The sequence below is a fragment of the Symphodus melops genome (assembly GCF_947650265.1).
Source record: "Symphodus melops genome assembly, chromosome: 16".
NCBI lineage: Eukaryota > Metazoa > Chordata > Actinopteri > Labriformes > Labridae > Symphodus > Symphodus melops.
The window spans coordinates 2,513,880-2,535,521 of record NC_136706.1 but is presented as its reverse complement, the minus strand read 5'-3'; the positions used below and the strand labels follow the sequence as shown (position 1 = coordinate 2,535,521).

General features: G+C 41.2%; 1 protein-coding gene across 2 annotated transcripts in view; it reads left to right on the top strand.

The window, feature by feature from the left end:
* The first annotated feature begins 5,125 nt into the window (after positions 1-5,125).
* pde8b (phosphodiesterase 8B) overlaps positions 5,126-21,642 on the top strand; it is a 37,321-nt gene continuing 20,804 nt past the window's right edge. Inside the window, exons 1-2 of one of the 2 annotated variants that reach the window (XM_079364785.1) lie at positions 5,126-6,261; positions 16,640-16,696. In XM_079364785.1, coding sequence (XP_079220911.1) covers positions 5,980-6,261; positions 16,640-16,696 — 339 coding nt within the window. In that variant the 5' untranslated portion in view covers positions 5,126-5,979. Of the gene's footprint in view, positions 6,262-16,229; positions 16,555-16,639; positions 16,697-21,642 lie in introns of those variants that run through there. The other variant, XM_079364786.1, reaches the window with a different exon arrangement.

Genomic DNA, 21,642 nt, shown 5'->3' with positions numbered 1-21,642 from the left:
TTCCAGGGTATTATGTAACCCGGGTTACATTCTGGACATTTCAGGCCTGAGGGTTTTTTATGTTTGTTTGTGAAACATCTCCAGTAGTGCTCCTGCGGTGAAAAGCCTTCACTTGATTCTGTGTCTTCATAAAGAGCGTGGAAAGCAGCTTCTCAGGAATAGAAAGATATTACAAGTAACTGGCCCCCCATTCCCCCACGCTCACTTCAATGAATATGTGCATGCTCCCCAAACAGCCTGCCTGATTTGTAAGATCTTCCCCCCCCATGCTCCGAGACTAATCGATGCTCTCTGTGACCTATCAGGGGATTGTTCTCTGCTGGTGCAGACTGATCAGGAATTCAAAGATCCAAATTATGTATTCTCCCTCACAGCCCGGAGATTATTCCATTTGTGTGAGCATCCCTGCACCCTGGAAAGTCCTGTTATATTAGCTTATTGAATTCTACACATCCACCATCTAAGTTGGTTGTTGATAAGTTTCCTTCCAAAGTCACAGCATGTAAATCCTTGTTGAACAATAAAGACTGTGAGTAACCAGCAGAGTTGACGCTTGACTCCACAGAGATGCTCAACTCTAACTCTCTTTTTATTCAATTCAATTTAAATCAAAGGTAAAGTGTCAACAAAAGATTAAAGTTTGAATATTAAGTACAAAGTTAAAATACAAAATTACAAAGTTGAATACACTTTTTTTTTTTTAGCTTCTTTAGGCTCATTGTTTTTAGTTTAAACAGCCTGCAACCTTATCAGGGTCTTTCTGTGACCCAATAATGCGATGAACCCTGGCTGCACCTCTCTCTATAAATCCCAGGTACACCTCATATATACCGAGCACCAAACAGACGACATGCTGGTGGAAAAAAAGTGAAACAAAAGGAGTGTACACATACGGCTTTATTTGAATTTATTAATCATTAAAAAAGTATAGTGTGTGTTAATAGTTGTGCACATCCCATTGAACGGACATTATAGTCCTCCAAGCTGGCGGCTTCAAAGTGTGCACATTTTTAAAGGACTGTAAGAAATCTGCCTCATCAGGCCCCATCAGCACTTACTTCATGACCTGTTCAGGGTTGCAGCATTATTCACGTGAAAACCAACATTTGTCAATAAAGGTTATCCGTCTGCAGGTGAAAAAAAAAAGAGGATAATAATAATAAATGCTGGTTGTTGAGGCCCCCATTGAGTTTTTACCTTTGGGCCCAACAGACCGTAGTATCGGCCCTGCCTACCTGCAGGATGTTTGATCATCTGTCCAGTTGTTGTGGACACTAGGGCCTCACGGACTCAGAGAGAGAGAGAGAGAGAGAGAGAGTGAGAGAGAGGAGGTTACGAAGTTTGAAACCATCTCTCCCGGAGAGTTCCACTCAGTCAGTCAGAGACGTCATGTTATAGGCTATGTATGTTCAGTATCAACGACACACGCTCACTGTACTTTTTATGATCCTTACTTTCACATTAAAGGACCATCGTGGCTTTACGACATGAGTGGACTGTCAACAGAGGACAAAGCGTCATTCCCAAACGGACCACGAAAGGTAAGAGCTCAGTGCTTTTGTGCTTTAGGAGGGAAAAAAACTGCGACATGAGCTGAACTTTTACTGAACTCTGATTTTCTGTGCTCGACACAGAGTCTGTAAATCCTGCAGGCTTTAGACTACTCTCCTCACGTATATCGCCTGTTACGCACTGCTGCAGCCTGCGTGGTGCGTAAATATCAGGTCGTGAAGTGAAGAGAAAGTTGGCCTCTTCTGGAGAAGATCTGATTGCTGAGAATAAAGTTTGTAAATGCTTCGTTTTTGGACTGACAACTACGCCACAAAACCAGCCACAATCCTTAATTAAATCTCAATCTTATAATGTCATCCTAAATGTTACCAGCAGTATCCTCATTATTAGAAAACTGTTTTTTTTAACGGGAGTTAAGAGAGCACTTGATATTCACAGAAAAGAAAAGGAGAACATGGATGCAGAAGTAACTTCAGACAAAGAATGAGCAGCATCACCTGGTTTAATAAAGCCTCCTCGTGCGTGGACTTGATTTATGATGACAGGCACTGTGATTGGTTGTCACGTTATGTCGTGAGCTTGCTGAACTTTGAGTGGTGTGGATGTTCAAACTAGACACACACATATTGGGGGATGAGTACTCGGGTGGGATGGTGAGCTTTGTCTTGTATGATGATGTTATTGTAGGTAAATCAGCCTGTTTGATGATGTGTACCAATATAGCTGTTGCGTTAAGGTGATTGAGAAACGCTTGTTTGTTTGTTCGTGCAGCCTGCCACCAGGGGGCGCTGTGCAGAGTCAACACGGGGTCAAACAGTGCTGAATGTTAAATCACATCTTCTGTAGGCTTCACGTAGCTTCTCAAATGTGAAGAGACACTCAGACAACAGTTTGAGAGGTTTTGCAACAAGTATATAAATAGTTTATATTGTTTAAAAGTTTAAAATCGAGTGCTCTACAAGTTATCCATTAAATGAAAAAACTCCGTGGTCCACAAGTAAAAGTACAAAAGTTTAGTTTCTATCAAAACTAAAAATAAGACAGAATGTCCACTGTGGTGTTAGACTTCCCTTCACATTCAGTAGTATTACAACTATTATTATACTACAGCTCTTTAGTGCCAGTAATAGATTCTGTTTGTTTTTATTCCCTGAGTGGAAATTCTGGTTTACACTGTGTCATTGAGAGACATGCTTCTCTCACACATATAGGCCCGAATCACACACATGCACAAACAGGAGCTGTGGACATGCATTGGTGGAGAGACGTCAGAGTGGGCCTGCTGCGCACCAGAGGGGGTTTGATGCCTTGCTCAGGGGCAGTACTCAGACTGAGCTATGAACCAGTGACTCCCAACACAAGACTGAGCTACTGCCGCCCCAAACTGATTCTATCAGAAGCCATTGTTCTCTGAATTGAAGCAGATTTTAAGTAAAATATAGTAAAGACAAACAGCAGTGAATACTTTAGTCCAGCGTTAAGTGACGGTGCAGCTTCTTGTTTAACGTTTTGCTCTTTTACTTTTATGCTGTAGTCGTAGAAAGAGTATGAACTACTTTAATATCAGGCTCGAGGAATCCTGAGAGCTCAGTCTCTGCTAAGTGTGATTTACTTTCATATAAATCTGGACATTACACAGGCCCGCTCACACTGCACATGGAGGGTTAAAGTACTTCTCCTAGTATATTTAAAGCGTACCCAAACGTACAGTTTTAAAGTTAGATATAGAATATTTTAAGCATCTCAGTTTATACATGAAAAATAAATGTAATCAGGCACCGTTAAAGCTGTAAATCATTTCTTAAAATTTAACAAATAAAATAAAGATTTCAAAGAACATTCCCTATTAGAGTGTGAAACAAGTTTACTGTGTGCATGTTCAAATGTCAGGCTTCATTACAAAGACAGAACCCCATGAGCAACAACTTTAGATTATTTTTATTTGTTTAATTATTTAACTGGTGCCATTGAGATTAACAAACCTTTTGTATTATTCAAGGGAGAAGTGACCGAGACAGTCAGCAGCCAAATGAAACCACAAAGTTACACACAGAGACAAAATACAATTTACCACTTTGAAAACAATGAGTCAAACATTGGAGTCAGTAATCTAAAATCATACATGTCCTATAGAATCTGCTCAGTTTAGGGACACCTTGAGTTTTAAGTAATTCTGCCACAGATTGCAGGCTGACGGTGCAGAATACCCAAAAACTAAATTATTACAGAAGCACTTTTTACCTCTTATGTTTCTTTGTAGCAAATGATTTACTTATTTGCAGATCCACATAAAAACATTAGAGTTCATTCAGAGTCTGTATGAACCAGTGGTGCCTTAAGAAGTCAGTTTGCTCTGACTTTACCCCAGATGTTTTTTAAGTGGCCGATACAGCAGAGGATAAACATCCTCTATTAAAAAAAACCCAGTGATGATAATTCTTGCATTTTTAGTGAGTAGTAATAACCAATAGGGACAGAGTAGGGGGGTCATTCCTTCACCAACTTAAAAAAAAGGCGGGGGGCGGGTGGTTGGTATTTTGTTTAAAGACCAGAAAGTGAAGCGGATCCACTCCAGCTACCAGACAGATTTCCAAACCTTGTCTGCAATGGGACGTAAAACACAGACCCCCCAAGTTCTCAACCCAAGTCCAGACAGACTGACTTCCCTTTATTACAAACAACCAATGAAAAGCATTTACTCCAACTCGTAAAAAATGACATTATTTGAGTGCAGCACTGAATAATTCATGATGTCTGTATTTTTTTATTTCCAAATCAATTTCTGTTTGTTTAAGTGATTTTCCACTTTCTCTGTCTCCGGTTCCTGCTTCTCAGCTGGGAGAACCGTGAGCTGCTTTTGGTCATATGATAGGAAGCTGAATATCTTTAGGGCCTGATCATTGTTCAGAGAAAACAAGCAGTTCAAAGATGTAAACTTGAAGGTTTTGTAGAGGGCAGCAGTGCTTACACCTCCTGCAAAGAAAACCAATCTTCAGGGATTCTTTGTGAGATGAATTTAGAACATTTTATGTTACAATTATCTCCACTCGTGCATTTTATTAAGCCTGCAAATGATCTACCAATAAAAAGTTGCAGAGGCTTGTTAAAGTTGTCATCAGTTCAGTTCAGTTCAGAACTTATTGTCCCTGAAAGGAAATTTGATTTTACTTTTACTGCAGTGGAGACAAAAACACAAACAAGATAAACAGGCTGATGTAATACATTACTGTTCGTTAAAAGTTTCACTGGAATGGTATACATGAATAAAAGTGCCATAGTTCTGCTTGAACGTGCAGTCAGTAATTAAAGAAGAGCATTAAGGAACATATGAAGGTTTGAATCTGCTGCTCTTGGCCCTGTGCAGCTCGTACCTCGGACCAGACACATCCGAGAGAAGAGGGTCAGAGCTCGACTAAATCCACTTTCCTTTCCTCACAATTTCTCTGTTCCAGATATCTGACAAGGAAAGGAGTGCCAATGACTTTATTAGCTGTATTGACGATACTGGAAAAATGATTATTGTTTTGCTCTAAAGGTCACCATACCATGAGCTCAAACAAAAGGTTCAGATGGACTCAATAGAAGATCAGTATGAAACACATCATTCTGAAGCAGAAAGTCCAGTCTCTGCCGGCCCTATTTGCAGATTGTGTTTTATAATCCATAAAAAAAATCAAATAAAACCACCAACAAATTCACACACAGACTGATTAAAGTGAAACATGCACATCTTTCTGAAGAAATCTTGAGAAAACATGATCTGCGTAGGGATGAGACTTATTTATAGCTTCAAGTGTTTTTTCATCAAACCTCCATTACTTTGAAATCATTACTCTACAAAGTGATGCTTCAGATGACCCCTGGAGTTACTGGGGAAAAAAAGGTCTCTGGGGGAATCTGAGGGTCATGATGGAGAGATGGAAGTGATATAATGTTTGAGAGACAGAGAGGGGAGGGGGGGGATACACACACAGAGAGAGAGAGAGACAGAGAGAGAGAGAGAGAGAGAGAGAGGAAGAGAGAGGGGGATGGACCGGTGCCGATGATCTGCAAGCAGAGAGTGGAGAAACAGGGGAGATTTCATAAATCCAGATACTCTCCAGGGGCCTTAAATGCAGCACAGCCTATAGGACTGAGGATGAGAGGAAAGAGGTGATGAAGAGCTGCCAGGTGGTTTAGTCCATTTATTCATTTGATTCATTCGTCTGGCGGGTGGTACAGGCCATCAGGAAGGATTAGATTATATCCTGGAACACCTTTTGTCCTCGATATGATCTGGAAATGTAAGATTCGGATCTGTGGAGGACGCATGAATTAAATAATCAAAGCAAAGCGCTCAAACGGAGGTGTGTGTGTGTGGAGGAGAGAGAGAGAGCAGCCGATGCCCGGAGAAAACATCCGCCTGTGTGGACGGCAAGAAGCTGGTACCCCGACGCGTTTCCTATCCGGGATCTGACTCCCGGGGTGATGGGCTGCGCTCCCAGCATCCACGTCTCTCAAAGCGGGGTGATCTACTGCCGAGACTCGGACGAATCCAACTCCCCGCATCAGACAACCACCATCTCTCAGGGCACCGCGGCCACGCTACACGGGCTCTTCATCAAGAGCGATGCGGCCGAGACCATCCCCTCCGTCATCACCTACCAGGGCAAGCACGCGCGCAACAACTCGCACCGGGATCGGAAGGAGAACAGCGGGGGGCACGTCCGCATCGAGGCCGAGACGCAGACCAGCAACGCTAGCGTTAAGGTACAGAGAACAACACGGAGGAGAGACAGAGAGGAAGAGGACAGGCGGTGTGAAAGTGCATGCACAGACACACACACACAAACAGAGCGCGAGGGAAACAGACACGTGCACGGGTGTGTTTTGTCTGTCAGTCTACTTAAGGAGGCCGGAGCCTTGTTTTGTGATAGCTGACGACTGCATCGATCAGCCTCCTCGATCCAAACATAATTAATTTCCAACATACATAGAAAAAAGTGTTGAACATCTGCAGCTTCTGGTTTTTTTTTGTAAAGTCTCTGTTTCGACTGTTAGTTAGACAACAGGGGGGCACATTTAGGACAAAACTATGGGCCATTTGGCATAATGTCCCCAATTCTTAATTTTTGGAGCAGTGTAATTGCTGACAATGCGTTTCTTTAGTTGCAAGTCATATCTGATACCTGCACTGTTACTGTGCTGCACCCATACTTCCCAACATGATGTGACAGATGTGCCAACAGAATAGTGAGCTCGTTTATGCATCTGTGCATCTGCCTTTGTTGGCTGTAAATCCAATAGATACATGACAAGGTGTTCCTCTCAGTTTTATATCTCAAGGATATACATTTTTAATGAAGCCCCTAAATGTAAGGATTTAAAATACATCAGCATCAAGCCGATATGATATTAGAATTGTTAATATAAAGTCGTGATCAGTTGTTTACAGTTTTATATATTAAGTACATTTGAAAATTATAAACACTTAAATTGGTACCAGTTCTTGTTACGCTCTATTTCGTGGTGTGTACATCATAGAAAACATCCGGGTTAAAAATGGAGCCAGAAAGAAACTGCAGTTCTTTGAGTGTCCACTTGAGGCTGGTGGCGAAAGCCAAGGAATCCCGGTTGTTATGTCACATTACGTTACTTTACGTTACTTTACGTTACTTTACGTTACAAGGGTCTTGAACTGTTTGTATTAAGTTGTGTTACAGTTTATGTAACATTATGATACATTTTGCTTGTTACACACTTCATGTAAAACATCTTTGATGTTTCCAAATCTTCCCTTGGATGTCGTATTTTACATATTGAGCTGTTTATTCCATCTAAATAAATAAAAAAATATGTTACGTTTCTTTACATTACCTTACGTTATGTTATGTCACATAACGTTTTGTTATGTTACGTAATGTTTTGACGATTTTGGTAAACCTTACATTTCGTTAGCTTGCGGCACCTTTTGTTACGTTACTTTTCTGAACGCTACGTTATGTTTTGCTAGGTTCCTTTTTTTGTGAACGTTATGTTTTGTCACCTCACATTAGGTTTTGTGACGATAAAGCTCCACTCAGTTATACTAAGGGTTCATGATTGGTGAGGTTCGGTCTTGCTCACTTCATATTTAATCTCTCGTCTCTTGAATGAAAGCCCTGTGTTTACACATCATCACATCAACATGGAAGTTGCTCTTAACTTCATAAACCAGATTAATCAGTTAAAGGGGAAAATACCAGAACAGAGAACAGCACAGACTGTCTATGTGATTTTTCTTATGGAGTATTTGTGAAAGCTGCGTGAAGACCAAGTTGTGCAGTTGTGTACATGTGTTGTCATGTGGGAGCATGTGAACAGCTACTTCTTCATATTTATGATCGAACCCCAGAGGATAGAGCTGTGTTTTGTTGAGAAGTCGCATAGCAGATGATCCGATCATCAGACCCTCACAGCAGATTAACCCTTTTCAGGCCCCGATGAGATGTGGAGTGGATTTCCAAACTAAAATACACACACACTGTGTGTTTATAATCTTTGTATTTGAACAGCGGGGCTTTGTTGCACTATAGTTTTTAGACCTTTGCTTTAAAAAACTGTCTTTATTTGTTGGGATGTCGTGTTTGTGGTAAACTTCTGGCCTGCGTTCTAAGCTTTTATTGAGGCTCTGCCGCTCCCATGCTCTCTTCTTCTCACATTTCACTCATTTCTGGCGAACATGGCCCCTCCTCTGGCTCTAATTTAGATGAAGATAGTCTCGGAGAAATGATTAGATTGGATGAAAGTCTTACAGTAAGCTTCTCATTAGCAGCATGAAGCATTAATGATATTTAAGTCTTGACGTTTAATACCTTTTAAAGATTTGTGTCATTAGTTTAGAGTGCCACAGATTGTGTGTGTGTGTGTGTGTGTGTGTGTGTGTGTGTGTGTGTGCGCACATTTATATCCACAAGTCATTTGTTTACCCCTCTGGTCATTACCATCAGGAGTGTGAACAGTGGCATGTGAAGGAGCTGACGTTGGTCGTCTGTACAGAGATTTCTGCAGGGCGTCTTCACACAGACACTCTTTATAAGTATCTCCAGAGACGATGACTCAGCACTTTCTTGACCACTTTTACATTGAACACAAGTCCAGTGAATGTGAACAGTACAGGGTGTGTGTGTTGTGAAAACAAAACGAACACTTTACCAAAGTAATCCTAGTGAACAAAGTTCTTCTAACGTGAACGCGGCTGTGCAGAGAGCGTCTGCACGTGCTCCTTTAACAGCAGACTGACGAAATGTGACGGCCACCTGTTGGAGCAGAAGACACTGTGAGACACAGATAGGGTCTAAAAGGAGAATAATCTCAGATCTAAACCAACCTCCGGGTGCAAGAATTGTTTTACTGTTTTATTTGTGACCGGCCGAGGGGCTGCTAGCTGTAGACTAGCTCTGAGCTAACTCTGCTGCAATACATCAAATGGCAGCATTTATGTTAGTGTTGAACATGGTCCCTTTATAAATAAAATTTAAAGTCAATCAAATAAATCCAGTAAACTACAAAAACTGCAGATCTTCTCGTGTCCACTCCTGGTTGGTTGCTAAAGTTTTGTTAATTCATGAAAACTGTAGTTACTATACAGCTGTTTTGATTACATCCAGCGTCAGGCGAACATCTGAACATCTGTCTGAAAACGTGATCGCCGAATAACATCAAATTGAATTCATTTAACAAACTCATGAGGAGAAAATGTTGATTCTGACACGAATAAGTTTTTGAAATGAAATCTCACTCCAGCCTTCTTATTCGAACATATTTCACAAAGCTGTCGCTTGTTATTGTGTTTAGCTCCCGCCTTTTTAAATTTGACCCTGTTTTTAATTTAAATGTCCTCAAACAGCAACAATGAAACGAAAATTACTGCAATTTTAACCTTTCAGAGAAAAAGCAACCTATCGAAGTAAATCCATGAAAATGCGTGATCATTGATTGGTTTAGATTGCCTCTTAGCGTCTGACAATAGAAAGGATAAAGTGAGATGCTTCTGTGAGCGCAGAAACAATCACAGAATTTCCGTCTTTGCAGCCACCAAACTCCATCGACAAAAACTGTCATTCAAACCTGCAAAACACTTTCTTTTCCAAACACATTGGATTCTACATGCAGGTGGAGGCCAGCATGACAAAATGTCTTACAGGTAGAATGACTCTTTCCATCAGTGGAGTCTGGTGGAGTTCAATTCAAGAGATGATTCTGGTTAGACCCCCAAAATATGCACGCAAAAAGAAGAGCCCAGCTTTCACATTTTTGTCCCACTTACATGCAATGAATCCTGGGTAAATTAGTTCTTTCTGCAAACGAGAAGTTTTTTCTTGCCACTGTAACTTTTGCTCAATTGTTGCTGAAGTGCTGCTCTCATAACTGATTGATTGATTGATTGGTTTCGATCAGTTTCGATGTGGATGAATCTGTCTTGAATTGTGTTTTGGTTTTCTGTCTTCATCATTCCTGTTCATGTTCATCCAAATATTCAAGCATCCCTCTCTTCACAAGTTAGCTGTTTTTATTGTGTTTGTGTCTTTAACAGTCTTAAAGGTAAAAAGGAAGGAAGTAAACAAGCTAATTGGCTCTCATGGGACAGTATTGAGGTTTGTTTGGTCTATTATATATATAGTTTCCTGACAGTCCTAATGACAGTTTGATGCACATCTTGCAGCAGGCGCTCATGAATATCAGACAGATTGTGCTGCTTTTTCCTGTTTGTTGAGAGAAGAGGAAGGTGATACAAACAACCACACAGCAGTTTTATGAACAGCATTATTGGATTCATCAGGCCGGTTGTGAGAGGCAAAAAATGTCATCCAGACACTCAAGTGGAAAATAGTTTAAAAGTTGGAGCGAGACGTCTGTTTACTTGCAGAGAAGTTCCTGTAGGTGTGTGTTTACATGAAAGTTACCTCAATGGAGCATAGTCTGAATTTTTTAGTGCGCACACTCATGTTTCCACGCTTTTTTGTGGTATGAAATGTGTTACGTAAGAGCGAGTATTGTCAGGGACGGCTGCACTTCAGTGGTTGAGGATCAGTCAATCCTGCAAGTCTGACTAAAAATAAAAGCATGTTATTGTAAACAGGAATTTGATCCAATCATATTGCAGATCTGTACATTCATATTTTCATGTATATGTGCCTGTAAATTGTAGGATTATTGTGTGTGTGTGTGTGTGTGTGTGTGTGTGTATATATATATATATATAATTCTGTATGTCCCCTCACCCTGTAGGGTTTTGTTGAACAGAATTTGTAAGCTAAGCTAACTGAGGTTTGTTGTTGGTTAACTCAAAGGAGCTCCACCTGGCTAAGGTGTCTCCCTTTGTCTCCATCTGTGGCTGGTTTTGAAACAATCTACTTCATACAACATTATTAACAGGATAGCATTTTTATTTTATTTTTTTAACCAGGAAGAGATTAAAAATATCCTTTTTACAAGTGTCCTGGACAAAACAAGCAGCAACACAAGTAACAGAGTTTCAGACAGACAACGAGCAGCCAAACACAGAAATACATCACAAGTAAATGCTTGGGCAATTGAAAGACTTACTGTGTACTGCATGCTACGTTTAACAGCAGCATGACTTCCAGCCAGTCGGGGTTATTTTGCAGTACACCAGGCCGTGCTAAGCTGCTGTCTGGTCTTCGGATGGGGAAATAAACCACAGCACTGTGTGGCATCCGCTCACTGTGAAAATAGCTGACGAGTGATTCACTTTAATTTTCACGATTTTGAGAGTAGTGTCTTCGCATGGTTTGGTCTAATTGTGGTTATTTCCTGTTACAATGGCTGTTGCAGCTCGTCATTTGGATCACTGACCCTGCAGCTTTGCATTGTGGGAAACATGACGTGAGGGACACTGCTCTGATGCGGACTGTAGATTTTTCCAGAGTCTGACATCCTGTGCGCTATTCTGGATGCTGCATTTTAGGCCAAATCAGTACATGCTAAGACTAGCGCTATCTGCAGTTTAAAAAGCAGCCTTCATCTGCTCTGTGAAACTCACGTCAGTATTACTGATAAAAATGTAAAGACTGAAACGTTTGCTGCACTAGCACCAACATTTTGACCACTTAAGTGCTGATTAAAGAGATTATTGTTGCATTATCTCAGAGCCTTTGGATGTTCAAATCATTTTTAGCTTGCTAACATTTGCAAACTATATTGGAGATATTTGTCAATGAACTAAGTTGTTTCACAGAGTTGAAACTTCTGACAAAACTAAATAAAAAGTGAAGAGATAATCAAATATTATTCAGTCTGTGTTGATGAATAAGCAGGCTAAAAGTTTATAATGTTTCCAGCCGTGATTAAAATCAGAAACATTTTAAAAAGAGGATTTTATCCCCCTGATTTCGCTGCACACTATCAGCCTGTACAAGCTAACAGTGTTAGCTAACATTTGCTGTTCCTGGTGGCATGAGCATCAAATTTGAAGGTTGCTGTTAAGCAGCTGCTCACATGAGAGTTAACCTGACCTCATCCTGTGGAGAGAAGTGTGAGGGGTGAGTGTGCAGACTCGGTTGTGTGCGAGGACGGGACTCACATGAAGCTCCAAGGACTGCTGTCAAAAAACGATGAGTAATATGAGACGATGAAAGCTGGGTTTTTATCTGAGAATGTGTGAAATATATCAAAACACTTTGTAGCGTGGATTGGAACGAGATAAAGCATGACCTCAGACGAAGGATCAGAAGAGTTTTGAAGGCCACACTGATTATGGCACGCTGTGTTTAAAATGATCTCAAAGACAAGCTGTAATAGCTGGAGCCTTGAAAAGCTGAAAGCTCAGCCTTCTGCCTTTCACCCTGCGCTGTGCAGCTCCAGTCTGACCATGTGAAATCCACGTTTACATCGTTACCCCCAACATGAAATACCCAAAAATATCACAGCTGGAGTACAATATAACAAATAATTGGGATATGAAGAATCATTTTAAGACGTATTTCCAGCCAAGAATCAGCACATCTCAACTGTGCCCAAAAAGACGTTTTAAAAAAAAAAAATGTGTGCATGCGTTTTGTTTTCATTCAATTAAGCTGCTTTCACATTTTTACTCTTGAACATTTCTCAAGAATGTCAGGAGGACGGCCTCTGAAATCCTCCAGATCTGGCTGTTCACACATGCACCTCACAGCAGGAGGTGTTACAGCTGTTGGACGAAGCAACGATCTGCTACACCGCACTAAAATGAGAATATTTTCCTTTCGTCAAAGTCATCTTTATTGTCAATTTTTCAACACGTTCTGGAGATACAGACAGAAAAAAAAAAAAAAGTTTCTCTCTGAGCCACGGTGTAAACTAACAGTGAAAAGATTTTAAATATATTTACACAAATATAAAGGATAAAAATAAAAGTACAGATTTACAAAATCTTCAAAATACTGTGCAAAGATGTGCATTTAAAAAAACAACAGCCGCAACAACAAATGTATTAAGCGTGAGCACATAAATATAAGGCACCAACTTAGCGAATGAAATGTTCAATATTTGTTTTTTTGTATTTACGTCAACGTTACGTGTTGTAAATCAGAATGACGTAGAGATGAACGTTGTAATGCAACGATTGAATCATTGTTGCCGGCATACTCTTTAAGGTCAGAGGGAACAAATCCCTACGCCGCTCTCTCGAGGTCAATCCTCCTCATTGTATCCTGCTGCCTTCTTGAGTGAGCTCACTTTAACGTAACGGAGAAACTCGGGATAAAGTGTGAGTCAGAGTTGTCGGTTGTTTTCGTTCAAAAGTAAAAAAAGAAAAAGAAAAAAAAAGAAGGCTTTTGTTCAATTTTGTAAAATGTTCACAATCGGATTAAACACAGTTTGATTATTATTTAGTGACCAATGTAACGCTTCAGATATAACATCACAATAAGCAAAATGAGCTTTTTTTATGCACTGGCTGACTGACTTCTACCGCTGAGCTCAAAAAGCTGATGTCATTTCTCCAGTCGAAATGTGAAACTAGAATCAGATCAGGTCTCGATGAGAAACCTGTCGACTTTCAACGATTCCGAACGCTGGCTTAAACGGCTCTTTCTGTTCTCTGGCGATAACGTAAACAAAGTCGTCAGTCGAACATCGTCGTAAACACCTTCGAAAAAATGAAACGTTCTGTCACGCCGAAGACTAAACCGCTCTTTTTAATGTGCAAGCACACGTCAGTGCTGGCCTGCAGAATGAAAGCTTTGTTTAATCTGTATCATAACAGCGTGTGTGCTGTATATACACATGTGATGACATGATGTACCTGCACTGGGCCCAAAGCAGCGTGGAGAGGTTTATGTATTCAGAGCCGACCTTCCAAAGACGTTCACAGAAACAAAAGAGCTGAAAGGACTCAGGAAGCTTGATGAAGTTTAGACTTGGTTGAAGATGTAAGAAAAGGAGGATTTCCACATGTGGGTGAGAGGAGGGGGGAGACACAAAGACCCTGCCTGTGGTTAAACAGACAAGACGGACAGTGACTAGAAGGTAAATATCATTTTGGGATATTTGGCGTCCTTACAAACCGCAGTCCTGTTAAATCTGTCCGTTATCTATCCTACCTTTTCTGTTCAGGGTCACGTGGAGCCGGAGCCGATCCCAGCAGAGCCACACTCACATTCACACCTACCTTTCATTCATCATGCCTACTAATATTATTTATTTTATTGTTTTTTTTCGTCCTTTATTTAATAAATGTAAACTTGCTCATTGCTGGGTTTTTTTTTTTTTTAAATACTTTTTTTTGCTATTGATGCTTCCTGTTTTTTTTGGAGCTGCGGCAACAACCAAATTTCCACCATTGGGGGATCAATAAAGTTGATCTTTATCGATGAACCTAACGAGCATGTTAAGCATCAATAGTTCAGTTAAATATACATCGTGAGTGACATAAATATTTAAAAAAAGATCATAGAAACTACCAGATCTGACTATTATTTATATTCTCTAAACTTCTCTCGTAGCTCATCGCTCCAGAGCGTCGCTCGAACGGAACAGGATGAAGTGTATCCTGAATCTTCCTTAATGTTTCCCCTCCTTCCTGTATTTCCGTGAGGATTTAGTCACCGCGTTGGAGTAAAGATGTTGTCCTGTGACAGCTTCATCAAACACACGCTCCATCATCTTCTCCGTCTCACTTTCTGAACTCGCTTGTTCTCGGCAGTAGATCCCATCGCCTTCACTTCCTGTTCTGTTTCACGTCTGGATGACTCGTCTGAATTATGAGGCTACAGTCACGGAAAAAATAAGTGTTTTCCGTCCAGTTATTGTTTAACTTAACTCAACTTTATTTATACAGCACCTTTCAAACGCACAAGCACGCAGCTCAGAGTGCCTCACTAAGGAACATAAGAACAACACCAGAAAGATATTAAAGCAGTGAAATAAATAAATACGTCAAATATAAGAAATGATTTTTTTTAGAACAGTAAAAAGTTGTGAAAGACAACATAAAAACGTTGTTCAAGGCCGCAGTACAAGTCGAGGGGATTTCTTTAGAGTTTCCTGTCGTCTCAAATCTTCATGGAGACAATTACAATACAACACTTTGTTTTCCCCCAGGAGGACACGTGTGCACGCGTGAAGAAAACACAGGTAGAAACACATAACACTAAGCGTGACCTCTTCCAGCTCAGGCTCCTCTATCACCTGACTCCATGGTGGAAAATAATTAGACGAGACCAGCAGGTGAATCTGTGTGTGTCGGGACGGGACGACTCGGAGCACCATGGTTCTGTTTGTGCAGAGCTGATTTTTATTTTTATTTTTTTCAAGTTAATTTGGGGTTTTTCATTATTTAGAGAACGGACAGTGGATAGAGGAGAGCTGGTACTCAGCGTGGTGAACTCGAGAGGATTTGTGTTTGTTCTAATGGACCTGTACTCTCCTGTACATTGTGCAACTGGCAGTAAAATCTGTTCTGATCCGAACTCAGGCGGTCAGAAGTTAGCAACGTGCAATAAACACGTTCTACCATTTAAAACTTTTTAATGTGCTGGAGAAATGATTCAAAGCTTTTTAAAAAACCTGAAGTCAGTCTTCATGAATTAGTTTCTTTCTAGCTTCATCCCACCGTGACTTTTTTCTAAAACTGATAACAGACTACGACTGTTTTCTGCTTTAACTTGTAAGTCTGACTAATGCTGCACTTTAAAAAAAAAAATGTTTTCCCAAATTGAGCCGATTTCTTCCAGTGTGGCGTTTTTGAGTTGTGAGCATGCGGGTTGAAGTGTGTCCACCTTCCAGCCCGATAATCACTGACAAATAAGTCGGCTGTGAGTCTGAGTCAGCGTCTCCTGTCCACCTCAGCGCTTTAGTCACACGGCTGTTTCTGTGCGGCCCCTCGAAGTCCAGCAGAATTAAGACAAATCCCAGACAGCCGTCTCTTCTCATCCTTCCTCTCTGTTGTTGTGGATACCACTCCTCTGTCGGTGATGAGTGTGTGTTTGTGAACATTGAAAACCACACGTTCTTATAAATCTTCCAATTAGAAAAAGAAATGAGTCATGTGACTCGTAACACCGTGTGGTTAATTCCCAAACATGACACGTATGCTGCGTAGCTGATTCATTGTGTGGTGTAAGCATGTGTGTGCATGCATCTGCTGGAAGGATGCACATGTAGCTGAGTTGCTTATTCACACTGGAGTGACGCAGGGGGGGGGGGGGGGGGGTATAAGCCTGCACACACACACATGCACACACACATGCACACACACACACACATATATATATATATATAGAGCTCAGGTCGGGATGCTCCTGCAGGAGGATTACGAGAGTAAACCTGCGCCTGCCTGCTAATACCTGCTCAGCATGTTTGCAGTGGACGGCTCCACTCGCTCCTGCTGTAAATAGACGAGTCGTCAGCGTGGAGAGAAACAATGCGATTGTTGTTTAAGGAGGCTGTCTCTGTTTTGACTCCAAACTTTTCAGAGTCAGTTCTTGTTCCAGTGCGGCACCTGTTCGTGAATTAGAGAGACATATTGTGAATGTAAATGAGCAACATGCCAGTATGCTTCTGGACATCAACGGTAAAATGGTGAGACGCGTTTCACGCTTGTTCATGTTCGATGTTTGTTTGTTTTTCATGTGTTGGTGACTTGTAGCCTCGTGTGTCTTTGCAGGTTTCCTCGACAGAAGAATGTGTTGGACCAATGAGGCTGACTCAGGAGCCCATTCAGGTAAGGACAGGGGTGACTGTGTGAAATCTTTTATCCTGCGTCTGCACTGTTAAACTCTGTTTCTTCTCATACAATCACTCGGATTGTCTCTGGTTATGCTCAGTTTTAACCTGTATTTGTTTGAGTGTTGGTTTATACTACAATTATTTTCATTATGAGATTAGTCTGCAGATAATTAGTGTTGTAAATAAATTAATAATTGAATTTATTCGATGTAAAAAATAAAAAGAAAAGGCCCATTTTCAACTTTGCAAAGTCTTTGAGGCTTTTAAGGCTGAAAGTAAACATCCAGACAATAGAGATGTTTCGGGGATATATAAATGAAAGAAAAGCAGATACTAATATTAACAAATATTTGACTTTTTTTATTATTATTTTTATTATTGGCTCAAAAACTGACTGACTTTTACTGTCCCTCTTATTGTTTGACCAATTGTTCTGGCTCGATTATTTGTATGTTTCAGTCAGGGGTGTTTGAGGGTTGTCTGTGTCCCGGTTATTCAATGCATTCTTTAAAGGTTCATTTTGGGGCCTTTTATGCCTTAATTCAGTGTTTTCGTATTTAACATCAGTCTTGTTCTCAAGACCACTTTTTGAAGGTCTCGGAATCGAAAGCGTTTCTACTCGGCCCCGTCTCGGACTCAGACTGGCCGGACTCTGGATTTTAAATCAAGTCAAGGAAGGCTATTTTTCAAAGTCATTGATGTGATTTAAATGAACACAGCCCTCTTTCTAAAAGAACAAATAACAACAATAAATGTCTGCAACCTTCCCGGTGTTACGCTTTGAATGAGCGACACGCCTTGGGCTTGGTCTTGTCTCGATGTCGATCCCTAAATGTCTCGGTCTCGTAGCATTCTGGATTCAGGTACGTCTCAGTTATTGTCATCTGGACTACAACACCACTTGAATCTAGGGAAAGGACTGTGCAAACAGTCAGATATGAGGAGAGAGAGAGAGAGAGAGAGTTGGGAGTGACATCCGGGAAAGGAGCCTAATGTCGGATTCAAACCTGGGAGGACCATCCTCTGGACACTAACCACTAGGCTTCTGGCGCCCTGTTGTTCAACTCAAAACAAGTCACTGTCTTTGAGAGCTATTTATATTTTGGCCGATATGTATTTTTAATCATCTGTTTTTGCTATATTTGGGTCATGTTGTATTCGTCTGCAAATATAATCTCGACTGGAAACACACAAGATGACAACAAGCTCTGTGCACTACTTTCCATGTTACTCTTCACATGATGAAATCATCCTTTTAAGAAGAGCTCTCGGAGCTGCTTTTGTGTCGTTTAGAGAAAAGAGCAGATTTGAATTCTCCTCTACTCGGAGCCAAAAAAACAACCATGAATCATCCTGAAAGCGTTACGACCCTCCATGACCTACTTCCTGATCCGAGCACACTTTACATCATCCTCCGTGGCTTTGGGAGAAAATTAAATTCATGTGAAGTGTTTTCCTCCGACACTTTTGTTGTGTCTCTGACGAGTTCAGAGCTGCTGGAGTCTGGTCATGCTGGTCAGGAGCTTGTAAATAATATTGGAGGATGAGGTGGAGTTGAGTCAGGGATTGAGTGTGCTCATCCTCTGGTGAGGAGATTAGGACATGTGCGCCTCAGATTTATCCTTATGTAACAAAGAAACAGAGATAACCTGGAGGTTATCAGCCGGTTACAAACAAGTGGTCCACACACTTCAGACCTTTTTACAAATAACTGATCAAAGCACTAGCTAGCTAAAGTGGTTTTAGCTGTATTTTAACAGTGCTGCTTCGACTTATATCCAAGCGTTTCTTAGTTTCTGCTCAGTGACGTTAGAGGCCTGGCATGCTACTTATGTTCAAGTTACAGTTGCCTTATTCAGCATGCCAAATAACATCACTCCAGGAATCTGAGGCAGCATGCAGGCAGGTGGAGAGAGCACATTTTTGATTAAAGAGCTTTCTAAGAGCTTGTCTCATGCCTAATAAAACCCGTGCAGAGAACGGCCCAGAAAAGCTGCAGCTCTCCGCTGGATCCGATGCCAAACCCACCTCTCTCCTGTTTCACGACTTTTTTTTTTTTTTTTTTGTCTGGAGCTGGACGACGAAAAAGAGGGAGATAAAATGCTCTGCAGGAAGAAAAAAAAAAGTTATGAGTTCTCCTTGACTTTTACTGTTACTGCCTCTGAGTCCTGCAGAGTTTGAAGCTCTGCAGAAAGTGTACCTCCGCGCTCATTAATGAAGCACATCATTCACTCATTACAGGGATAATCAGGTTACAAGGTGAAGCAGCACACATGCTTTTTCTTAAAATAGTTCTCCTATGTGTAATAATCTGTCATACGTGCTTAAAAGTGGGAGTACTCACACCATTTTTTTGCACTTTGCATGCAATCTGCAGAGTCTAATAGATGCACAGAAACATCTTATTAACCAAAAGTCATGAGCAGAAGAACTGGTTGTTTTTCTGCACATAGAATGCAATGCATTCCTTTGCAAGTCAAATGCAAGTTGTTTTTTTTTATCACGGTCAGTGAAACAGAAATTAACAACAAAAGAAACTTTTTAAACAATTTTAATTTTGTAATTATTTTAAAAACATTTGAAACATGTGTTAATGCACGTTAAAGAGTTTTCACTGACTGATGCATCTGATCAAATATTGGTTGGTGAAAATGTCCCAAGACTCACCTGTGCTGGTTGGTTCAATACAGGAAAACACAAAACAAACATGTCCTCATTCTGTACAAACATTTATTCAATCAGTCACTCTTTACTTGTGTAGCGCCAGTTCATAAAAAAAATGTATTACAAGACGGGAAGTTCTAGAAAGACTCACTTTGATGTTTTTAAATTCAGACAATAATGTTAGTAGATGTAGGAGAAGCAGGAACACCAGAGCTTAAAGCTGCCCCCCCCCGTCACTCTGTCTGTTTGGGAACCTCCCGGCATCTGATGGCATCTGTCCGACTCCTGACTGTGCAAACACGGCAGATTAACCTCTGAACTCCTGAAATGTGAGCCAGTCTGCAGGCAGCAGTCACAGATAAGTCACTTACACAGAGCAGTGCTTCCAGACTCACGATCCAAGAATATACTTTCATACCAATATATCTGTATATCACGAAGATATTGATACCTGTGTAGATGCAACGAGAACTAAAGTAGCAGTCCTTTGGGCACCTCGTACTCGGTTTATTCTTGTTTTTAATGCCTCAATTGCACAAATATGTTGTCTAGGTTTTGGATCTCTCTGTCGTTAAAAATATCGATGAAGATCTCAAGTTTTCTTCTTCCAGTTTCGGCACTTTTTGTTGCTGTCAATCGTTCAATAAACAGACGTTGTATTGTTTCACGTGGTATTAAAAAGGGTTGAACCAAAGGGTTGAAAGTTCCACTGTGCAGAGATTTCATATTTTGTGTTTTTTAAGTTGTATTTTTGGAGCTTCTTGTTCCTTCCTTTCAGAGAGAGGACAGTGGATAGAGTCAGAAACAGGAGAGAGAGAGAGAGAGAGAGAGAGTGGGGAATGTCATGTGGGAAAGGAGCCACAGGTCGGATTAGAATCGAGGCCGCTTGCTCTCGAGGACTTAAGCCTCCGTACATGAGGAGAGCCTTCCTGACCTCTGGGCCGTCTGTGCCCCATATTTAATGGGTTCTAAAGAGCAACAGCGCCGCCTTACACGCTCGTCCTCGGCGACATGTTTAGGGCGGCAGGTAAGAGATGTGTGCGGTGGGCAGCGTCGTCATCTGGGTGCTGTGTGTGTGGAATTTCACATGTTGGCACCGTGGTTACACAAAGCTGCACTGGATCAAAGAGTGTGGACCTTTCACAGACACCCACCAATACTCCGTCACTTTCTGTTCCCACCTGGTCTTTTCCACTCTACATTTTCCTTATTTTTTTTTTCTCCTTGACATTTTCTCTCGCTCGTCCTCCACTCTGCGAAGCTGGTCGAGAGCGCTGTGAGGAGTCAGCGGAAACGTGAAAGCCGCTCTTTTGTTCAACAAATACCTACACAATCACAAACACTTGGAAAAAGAAGCCCTTCGACATGAATCTGTGTGACGATCACAACAGATTCCTGGTTCGACGAACAGTTATGGGAAGTGTGTTTTAACTTTTAAACTGTAGTTTGCTCCGTGTCTCATCTGTTAACATAGAGGAGGCGGGGCTTCTGAACCATTCTGCAACAAGTCAGCAGGGGGAGCTTTAAATATGTTGGCTTCACTCCCAGATGGCTGTTTCTCCGTCACCCTAATATACAATCTACAGCCCTCACAGTCATTCCCCCCCCCCCCCCATCACTTCTCTATCCTTTGTTGCCTTTGCTCGGAGTCAGGAGGTGAAGCTGCTGCAAGCAGAGCTGAGTGTTGTTACTTCTGGCTGCTCTTTTGTGTGCATCATGAGGGTGTGCATGAAACGCTCCTCTGCTTCATGTGTATCTTTTACAGCGCTGTGCCGTACCAAAGGTTAGTGGTGTGTTCAGGGTCAGCACACAGTGTGGGATTAAAAACACGAGTCTGCTGGTGAGAATCAGCTTTTATCGGTGATTAGGAAGTCTTATACAAGTATGCAAAAAGCCAAACCTACGCAGGAGCGCTGCATAGGTTTGGAGACCCTCCGACACATGAGCACACTTTGAATTACAGACAGATCATAGTGGTCAAATCCCCTGAGCTGTTTCTGTCATGGCACCGTGGGAGGTAATCCACAGAGGAACTACTGAAAGAAAGGAGAAGGGCAAATCCTCCCTGAAGGGTTTGGTGTCTTTTTCTTTATTTAGAAAACTTAAAATGAATCTTGAAAAGTTCCTTTGCCAAACTTATATAAGAGAAGAAACTGAATAAAAGCTGTGTTGTGCAGAACATATCCAACCTTGTTTGTGTTATACCAGTCATTTCACTAAAAAAGGGAACAGTGGGAGTGTTTATCCATTTTCAACAACATTATTCTGATTTCTCTG